We start from the raw sequence: 10113 nt of genomic DNA on the forward strand, positions 1-10113 counted from the left end.
TAGCGGATTGGACATGAGCCAATCTAAAAAAGAAAAGTACATGTAAAATATTTTTTTCCAAAGATGTTATTGTCATTTTAGGTAGTTCTTATCACGCTGATGTTTGTTCAAGTGCTCATTTTTTCTGATAAGTGTGTTTTTAATGAGTTAATTTACGAAATAAAATGGGATCTGACGTCATGATTGACAGCTGTGACAGCCACTCTCAAACCTCCGTCAGGCGCATAGACGTATGGCGTCAGGCCCGACTCTACTGCGCAGACTCTGGCTCCAAAGGACGTTAGAGGCAAGATGGCAGTTCCCGGAAAGGAGATGTTTTGGCGTCACTTTTCAAATATGTAGACTCCTCTCTCACATTTGCATTGCGGTAGGAAGTGGAGACGCTTCGCCCGTATTTATATACAGTTAATGGTTTGAATACAGAAGAACCAAATGTGGAGGTTGAACAAAGTTCGCCATAAAGTTGGTCGACAAGGCGGCAGCTTGGAGGAGATCAGGTTAAAGAGGCGAGAGCACGAAAAAGGTGAGGGGTCGTCGAAACTGTGTTTACCGTTAACCAGTCAACGTGATATCAGTTAACGCTACTCTACGCTTAAATGATGTTGGCTAGTTAGCGTTAGTTTATGTGATGTTGAAGCGAGGCTGTAACAGCTAACGTTAGTTTCAATACTAACAAAGCTAGCTGTTATGGTTGGTAGAAGAAGTCGGCAAGTTTACACTACATCTTTTTTACTGACTCTAAGGTATTCAGGCACAACTAACAGACGTTTGCAGGTGACTGTTTAGCGTTACGCTAGATTATTACGACAGTTAATTAACGCTGGATCACTTTTGTTAAAGTCAGCTAAGCTAACTAGGTAGCGTTAAGTAGCTGTAACGTACAAAGTTAACGCTACGTTACCAGTGTCACATCTTTGCACTTGCTATATCGGTTAAACCCATCTAACCAGCTATATACATAAAGGTTTCTGTCAATCAACAGGCAAGAAGTTAATAACGAGATGGGCGATGTTGACAATTAAATATCCATCGCAATATATTTTATTTAATGCAAAGCATACTAATAACTTGTGTAACATTAGCACATTTCATACAAAGATTGCATATACTGTGACGAGATTTTGTGTAAATTATGACTGTTGGTAACGTTTCCTTGAACAATAGTTAATATAGAGGTCGTGATATAACTAATCTCTGAGAAATTAAACAATTAAATAGCTAGTAGCTAATGTAGATACAGTGGCAAATCATGGGGCCATTTAAGCTCATTTCCCTTGGCTGGTACAAAGTGTATCTGTCAACACAATATTCGTATAATAATATATAGCAGAGCAACAACTGGTCGATGAATAAATGAAATGATCAACTGAAAATTAATTGGCAACCATTTTGATAATCATTTAAGTCCTTTTTTAAGCATAAATGTGAAGCACTCTGGTTCCAGCTTCCCCAAGACCAGATCAGTGGTTTGTATATAGTCATCTTTACACTGGCTGGCTAAGTGTAGCAGGCCGCGGCTGCTGTCTGAAACAGAGGATTGTGTGATATTTGTAAATGTTCTGCTGTAGCACTGAGACAGGCCCGCAGAGACAGACAGCTGGTGAGCAAGAGACTTCTGCTGAATGAAGATGAGGAGCAGCAAGAAGTCACCATGGATACTGACCCAGGAGAACAGGTAAGTGGCAAATACTGTTGTGGAAAATGTGTTGTCAGGTGCAGTAAAACAAAGGATTGTTCCGTCTGAGCCTGTTCTTCATTTCCGCAGGATGTGGTCAGTTTGTTCCACAAACTTCAACACTGCGGGCCTGAGAAGGAGGCCCACCTGAAAGCCTTGAGTAAATCTCTCCGTGACCCATCAGCACAGCTCACCTTCATCAAGTATGGTGGTAACTTTTGTCACCACATGAAATGAGTTAAAATTATTTTATAGCCATGTTTTATCTGTAATGCATCATGTCTGTATGTGTATCTGCTTTCCCTCAAGGCAGGAGAATAGTATGCATCTGCTAGTTGGTCTCCTCACCGGTACTAATGCTCAGTGCCGTCTGCAGGCTGTTCGGTGCCTTCACGAGCTGTCTCACTCTCCTCACCCCAACGTGACCCCAGCCTGTCTGCCTGCCACCCCCTACCTGCTTACCTATCTGTCTGGACAGAGCACCAAGTTTACTGTTAGTACTCATTCATACCAGGTGGCATGTAATAAGACACAATCGTTCATCAGGTTTTTGACTGTTTGTGTCTGTGTGTTTACACAGGAGCTGTGTCTCTACACACTCGGTAACTTATGCCCAGACAGTGATGTTGTAAAAGAGAAACTTCTGGCCCAGGGAATCATACCCGCTCTGGCCACCTGTATAGAGGTAAACTAACAAGATTCATGAACATGACAGCAGCTCAACATAGTCACACTTGTGCTAGATGACAGCAAGTCATTGGTAGAATTTTTGTAAATAAACAAGATCACAATTTAAGGGATTTCTCACATTTACATTTTAGTAAAATGTAGAAATGTTAACATGTCTGTGTTTGTCTGTTTGTCCAGAACCAGAGACATAATCTAGCAGTGGTGGAAGCTGTGGGGTTCACCCTGTCTCAGCTGCTCCAGGCCAAAGATGCAGCAGAGAAAATAATCCCGTAAGCATGCCGGTTCATCTCTCCATTTTTTTTTATACATGGTACCTGCAATAGTCGGTTCATGTTGGTTGTATAATGCTCTCCCTCTCTGTCTGCAGGATGGTCCTGGCCTCTAGCTTACCTTCACATTTGTTATCAGTCCTGACTCCTGACCCAAAGTTCTCCTTGGGGCCTGCCATTGAGTGTGCGTGGTGTCTGCACTACCTCACATGCAGGTGAGAGCTGTACAATATTCTCAGCAAGAGTCAACAGTCTGTTATTTACTCAATTGACACTACATGTAATTGTTTCAGAAACAGTGTAATTTTACTGATCATAATAATAATGTTCTGTCTCCTCTCTGCCTTTATCTTACTGAAAGCAACATGGATAACAGAGCGCTGTTGGCATACGGGGCCCTCTTACAGTGCAGTTCCTTGTTAGTGTCACTAGGTGGTGCTGTGGCTAAAGGAGACAAAGAAGAAGGAATGGAGTTGGTAAGGAAATGAATGGATCACATACAACTTTCTTAATGTTTGTTGCTTTTTAAGGCTCTTGTTTTTTTTATCCAACAAACTTTGACAAAAAATATGTGAGAATTATGATGTATTTTTGGTTGTTTGTTGTTGTTTAGAAGAGTTTTTAAAATGTAATCAGCTTACAACTTGCATCACCTCATCAAGTTTTACAAAAGATGACTAAATATTCTGTTATGTGATCTAAAGGAATTTCAAGTATCTAAGAAGTAATTTTCATACTGAAGCATCAAAAACCATGCCTATGAAAATCAGCCACAATGTAAAGTAGACACCATTTGTAATATTTTTGTAGAAGTTTGTTTGTCTTTTAACTGTCATGTAACACAAAGATTTTTGTTGTGTTCTTCTACTCCAGCTTGTCTGTCCTCTGCTGAGGTGTGTGGGAAATCTCCTGTCCTCCTGCCCAGTTGAAGACCTGAGCGCTCAAGTGAGAGACGGTCGTCTCGTGGTTGCTTTGTGTGCACTTCTTCAGGCTTACTTCAAGACTCGACCAGCCTTGGCCAGAGAGAGCGCCTGGGTCCTCAACAACCTCACAGGTTAGACCCGTCTGTTCCAGTCACCTTTGAGCTCCGCTGAATCTCAAACACACATACTTCTGCAATGATTATGGTGTTTACATTTTGTTAATTTGAAATAGGATTTACATTATATGTACTCAGCAGGACAGTTTGGGTTCAGGGCCATGTCATACCAGCAACATTAAGGTATTATTAGGCACATGCAAGTATGGCTGTACACTTTATCAAATCCAAACAGTTTAGCTTGGATTCTATTTTAATAATATATACACCCCATTTAAATACTAAATAAAATGAATGTGGGTGGCTTTACATGTTTTACCTGTTATAGGCCTTCTGTGGTACACTTGGAAATTAAAGAACATGTCTTAATATAATTCAGAACATGTCTTCTAAAGATTTCATTCTCAGTGTCATTATTGTCATTAGTTAGGGTATGGAGATCTTGCTGCTTGGCCATAAAGTTACTGAAAATGTTCTCCCTACTATACTTTTCTGAAACATACCTGGTGCCAGATTTATGTATGCACTGTTTGTTAAAACGCCAGTGTTGTCTATTGTGGGCAAATGAAATTGGGGGGACGATGTGGCTTTATCCTTCTGTATTATGAATCTAGAATTTACACTTGAGCGTTGATGTATTTGTCAGGACTTTCTGTATTTAATGTCATTATTCACATGTATTTTCTGTCTTTCTGCTTCAGCTCACTCCGTTGCATTCTGCTCTGCTCTGCTGATTCTCAACTTGGTCCCTGGACTGATCCAGCTTCTGCCTTTTTCTCAAGGCATCAATACGATGGTCAGTGCAAGCTAAAGCTAAACTGTAATAAGATTGCTTTTATAATATACATCACTGTCATCGTGAAACATAATGATCAGCGATGTGTTTGTTCTGCTGTTTCCTTAATTTCTTTCACACCTCCGCAATCTTACACTCCCATCTCACCCTGCTGTCATGTGTTCAGATCCTGAGGGTTCTGGCAAATATTGCCTATAAGAAAAAGGAGTTCTGTGTCCAGCTGGCCCAGCTTGGATTGCTGTCTGCACTCTGTGCCACACTTAAAATGGCCGACCAAGAGATGGTGACCCTGAGTCTTGATGTTCTGTTCATGCTGGTAGTTAGTAGTACACAGGTAAGCAAAGCCACATAAATGACTGAAAACAAACTAGATGATGATGAGTTTTTACTAAGCTACTGTGTTTTACTAAGCTATATGCTGTTATTACAACTTTTCTCAGTGTTGTCTCATAGATGATGAGTAATTGTTTCCCCTCAGGTTGCAGAGGAGTTTGTCAGGCAAGGCGGGCTTTCACTGTTAGAAGCTATTCAGTACAACAGTGAAGGAGAGATGAGGCGAAGGGCAACATACCTCCTAGAGCACCACCTACAGTCCCACTCATCATACTGCTCTGTAAAGACTTTTGTTCAATATGTTTTCTTTGTAGAATTTGCACTAATCCAGAATTCAAAAATTTGTAACATTATCTTTTGTGTTGCAGGTGGAAAACATCCCATGTTCCTGAACTAACGGGAGAGCATCAAATTCAAATCTATGGGAGACAGTGTGTCATTAAACACCAACATCATGAGGACACACCTGAGAATAGAGTGGCCTACTACTGCTTCTATACATTCATGCAATCAGTGAAAAATGCGGCCAGACAGATACCGTTTTTTTATATTTAAAGTTGTTTTTAAGAACTTTAAATGTCCATCCATCCATTTGCTGCTGCTTATCTGGGGCCGGGTTGTGGTGGTGGTGGTCGTCTTCCAGCTCCTGCTGCTTGATCCCAAGGCGTTCCGACAGCATGTTGTGGGGTCGACTCTGAGATCTACCAATTGGTTGTGCCTGGAAAACTTCCAAATATGATCTGTTTTAATATGCACTGATTATCAGTGTTGTTACCAATGGTATTGTAATATCTGTAAAGATGAAATATTTTTTTAATGCCTGAGACTCAATACTTCTAGTCATGCACTCATTCATAAACTTTTGCATTGTATTGAATCCATAATAGTATTTATATCCAGAATAGATCTGATGTTTTGTTTTGGTTTTTTCTGTTGCATTTTGAGTCACTATCATTTGAGAGGCTGAAGACAGATTGTTTTTGCACATCGAGGTTTCTCATCTGACATCTTCTGTATGTACAACTGCAGGTTTATATGAAAACTTACTGTAAATATCTACAATATTTACAGTAAATATGGGTGATGCAAAAACACCCTTTCTTGGTTTTGTGATGATGACGGCTCTTAGAACTATCATGTGTTTTACTGCCAATGGTCTATGCCTTTAATGCTTATACATTCATTATAAATTAATAAATATGAGAATCACTACTGAACACTACTGTGTTGTTTGGTTTGGTTATTGTTTTTGATATTGACCACATTCTAGTATCTTTATAAAATACAGTATATCAGAAAGGAAAGATAAAAGTTCAGGATGTATTTTAATTATTGTGTGTTTGTATAATGCCTTGTAAGAGATCACTGGTGCATTACATATTGATCTTTTTTATGAACCCTGTGAGACTGTAAGGGAGGGAAGAATAAAAAATTAAAAGGATAGCTGCGGTGAAAATACCCTGGTTTAATAAGAATAGTAACAATTAATAATTATCACGGTAATAATAATCACAATTAAGGTCATTGCTCCAGATCAGTTTTTTTGCAACATCTGTTACAGTTATTCCTGCTGTTGCTCTGCTCAAACATGCATCCAATGGCAGCAGTTCAAAGGGTGTGATGATAACTACCTTTAAACCTCAGGAAAATTAATCTGATAATCATAAACATTTTGATCAAGCCAGTAGGAGGACAAATGTTTGTCCTAAATAACGAAAAAAGATAGGTCCAATTTCAAATTTCATAAAAAGTTTAATAATCTAGCTGTGTGTTTTCATAATTCAACCCAGAAAGAAAAGGTTAATGATCAGAGAACAAAGCCATATGTTTTGCTCTTATGCTTTTTGCCTTCAAGAATTTTTTTTTTTTAATTTTAAATCTCACGTTATTTTCCCACAGGGCACCAACTCATTTCAATAGAGATGTCTTTCACCTTATTTAACTGTTCTTATTAACTTTTGACATTGTGCTTCATGATGATGGAGAAACAGTCTTCTAGTCTGTGGATTTACACTCTCTTCAGGATGTCTATTTCTCTTTGTGAGTGAGCCAACATTGTACTGAGCTTCAGCCTGCATCTCACAAACTGCTCAGCTCCTCCCCGTAATGAAAAAAAAAGCAAAAGTCTCAAATTTCCCCACTTCCTTTCCACCCACAACATTCCCTACCCGTTATCATTCACACTGCTCCTCTGTCCTCTGCATGAAAAACTAAAACAAGGTGGGTCCCTTCATGTTTTTATATCCCTGCGTTCTTTGAGACTGCTTTTACAATCTTGCATGCAGATATCGAAGGCATTCTGCTGCGCCACAACTATTCAAGTCTAATCCAACTTGCATTGTAGACTTGCGAAACACAATCTGTGCTGTCGAGTGGAGAGTATACATCTGGTTCAATTAATTATTCTTCTCTCCCTCCACAGCCAAACACACTGTATAGTTTCCTGGCAGTGGAGGATACCGAGTCAACAACTAGCGAGAGAAAAAAAGGAATGGATGGGAATCAAGAGGCAGACCACGGGGTGCTGATGTCCAGCAAGCCTCTGCATCGCTTTGTCCAAAGAGAGCCCAGAAGTCTTGGGGTAACACATCAAACAATCCAGGGCCACAGTAATGAGATAGTGGACAGTTTGTGTTTTTTAAAAAAGTACACAGAAATAGATGTATACACAAACAAAGGTTGTGTTAATGTATTATTGGTTTCACCTGCCTCCTCTTCTCCTTACCAGATTGTCATTCTGATCTGTGGCTGTGCGGAGCTCCTGATGGGATTTCAGCTGGCCAGTGAAAGTGTGCAAACCTCTTGTGAAATCTACATCCCCTTCTGGCAGGGATTTCTGGTACATAACATTAGGCTGGTTAGCGGTAGTGACATGCTGATTCTTCACCTTCAGAGCTGGAAAAAATGTTGTATATGATTGGTTTTATGTCACTAATGTTCTGTACTTCTTATTAAAAGGAGTTTTTCTTGAAAAAGATTATCTCCTTAAACACACTGAAAACCTGATTTCAAAACTTGACTACTTGTAAATATGCTTGTTTTCTTTCTTGATAAGAGTTGGATGAGAAAATCATTACCGCTCTCGACAAATGTAGTTGTATTGATCTTCACACCTGACTCTCTGCCAGGAAGCAAATAAGTGTATTTCCCACATTATTCCCACACACACTACTTATTGACGTGAGGCTCAAATACACTGGATCAAGTAGTTAAGTTCCTTAATTTTGACAACCTTGTTGTCTTCAAAATCAGCTTTAAATTGTAGAAGAGTGGGCCATTAGCTAGGAAGACTGTAGGATTTATTGTATGTTATAATATAACTTGATCAAATGTAGCCCACTCTAAAAATGACTTTGAACTTTCAACCCCGGTAAAGAGGAGCTTTGGTCACTTCTCCAGCTGCCATGATAATAAACATGTGAATAAGGCTACATGCAGTCATCAAAATATATTTTGGGTGAATGACAGAAGAAAATGATGAGATGATCTGTTTTTTTTGTTGTTTTTTTGAAGTTTCTTGTCTGTGGAAACTTGTCTATCTACACTGAAGTTCACCCATCCAAAAAGATGGTACGTATATTGGGATTTTAAATTCTAGCTGTGATGTTTGGTTCTTTCTTACATCCTTTACAAAAGTCTCTAAATCTTGTCTTTCCCAGGTGACAGTGTGTTTGTCCATGTATGTGGTGTCCCTCTTGGGAATCGTAGTCTCTATTGTCTACAGGATATACTGCTTTGCACACTTTGGCTTCCTTAGGTACCGTGGGTCACAGTTCTTGGAGCATGAGTGGACCCACAACAGAATCGTGAGTTACAGCGTATACTTTTAGGCTAAATGGATGGCATGCACATTTCCATAGTGTATAAACAGATTTCTCTCTCACTCTCTCTTGCTTTAGGAACAGCTTTTCGGTATCGAAGGCATATTGTTCACGTCCTCTCTGTGTGTGTCAGTGCTTCTCATCTTCCTGTGTGTCATCGCACGTTTAGCTCTGAAATCCACAAACACGCAGGTAAAACATTGTGTTGTCATTATTATTTGTTAAAACTGGCCATTTTCTCAGAGATTAGAAACTCATTACTCAAACTTAACCCTTTGGAGATCAATCAATGGAGAACAGTCAAAAGCTGCAGAAAGCAGACAACAATATACAAAGAATAAGTGAAAAGTAGGGATTTGTGAAGAAGACAAAGACATGAAAAGTAGAATAAAATTCATAGAGGGGAAAAATTCTACTGCATTAATTTGTTTGCTGAAAACAAACCAATGTCTATTTGTGACCCATCATCACCAGATTTTGTAGTCACTTAATGTATATCAAGTCATTAAACAGTAGTTTAATCGGGTTATAACCAGGCCAAGAAAGAGCGATTTTTTTCTCCACCCCTCAGATTTATCTTCCGACCCCAAGATATGCATGATAGTTTACAAAGTATAGCCAGATAAAGTAAACTCATGTCATCTTGACTTCACTAAAAGAGTCCCTGGCTGTATCTAAATTCATAATTTTTTAATATTTTTTTTTTAAATTATTTTTTAACCAGAAACGCCTCTTTGAAATTAAAAATCTCTCAAGATAGGCAACAATAACGATGAGTTACACCAACAGAACACAGATAACACAAAAATATGCTACAAAATCAGAATTAAAATGAAATGCAATTATACAATCATGAATAAAATTTCTAATACAATAATATGAGGGATTTTATCCTACAGAAACAACCTACATGTGAGCTTAAAACAACCTAAGAGCTGTCTAAAACCATAGAAGTAACTAAGATCAATCCAAACCAGTAGCTTAATGAGACTTACACATCATTATAAAATATCATCCGCAACCAGAGGCCAGATTTCATTTTTCACAATGACATAATGTAAATAATATTTTGTCAGTCATCATTTTATCGCTTTCCTGTTGTCGTTCATCCCTAACCAGTTCCTCCTTCATATCATCAACAGGTCATTGTCCAGCTCATCCCGCCACCACCGAGTGAAACGACATCAAACCTTTGACAACAAGATCAACCTTTTGAAGTATTTCCTACAATAACTAACTCTGATTTTCCTGCAGTACACCCAGCCTGTGAAAAAGATGTCATTAATCTGCACTGTTTATTATATGTGAATGTTGCACCACCTAGTGGCAGCAGCCCAATAGCGCAGTCACAACTTTTTTAGTAATTGTGGACACATCAAAGCAACTACAAGGAGTTTTTAACTAGTTATGAAACAGTCTCAATTTAATCCTGATGCTATGCTATTTTGACATATATGTTATTCTAAGTGCCTGCCACTGGGTGGGATTCC

At 38.9% G+C, this 10113-nt stretch overlaps 1 protein-coding gene across 1 annotated transcript; it reads left to right on the plus strand.

Annotated features, from left to right (window-relative positions):
- Positions 1–251: 251 nt before the first annotated feature.
- Positions 252–6024, plus strand: tmco6 (transmembrane and coiled-coil domains 6). Its single transcript, XM_042418723.1, has 13 exons — positions 252–523; positions 1569–1675; positions 1766–1878; positions 1985–2168; positions 2256–2360; positions 2543–2634; positions 2733–2849; positions 2996–3110; positions 3508–3688; positions 4375–4469; positions 4636–4803; positions 4948–5082; positions 5171–6024. The coding sequence occupies exons 1-13, from the start codon at positions 433–435 to the stop codon at positions 5192–5194; spliced, it is 1527 nt and encodes a 508-aa protein (XP_042274657.1). The 5' UTR covers positions 252–432; the 3' UTR covers positions 5195–6024.
- Positions 6025–10113: the final 4089 nt, after the last annotated feature.

The sequence above is a fragment of the Thunnus maccoyii genome, chromosome 8 (genome assembly GCF_910596095.1).
Source record: "Thunnus maccoyii chromosome 8, fThuMac1.1, whole genome shotgun sequence".
Lineage (NCBI taxonomy): Eukaryota > Metazoa > Chordata > Actinopteri > Scombriformes > Scombridae > Thunnus > Thunnus maccoyii.

What these genes read in the sequence shown, in the direction of transcription:
- tmco6 (XM_042418723.1), top strand. Translation starts at nt 433, where the DNA reads ATGTGGAGGTTGAACAAAGTTCGCCATAAAGTTGGTCGACAAGGCGGC. An exon ending in GAGGCGAGAGCACGAAAAAG is followed by an intron (nt 524 to 1,568) that starts GTGAGGGGTCGT and finishes GTTCTGCTGTAG; the next exon opens with CACTGAGACAGGCCCGCAGA. An exon ending in TGGTAGTTAGTAGTACACAG is followed by an intron (nt 4,804 to 4,947) that starts GTAAGCAAAGCC and finishes GTTTCCCCTCAG; the next exon opens with GTTGCAGAGGAGTTTGTCAG.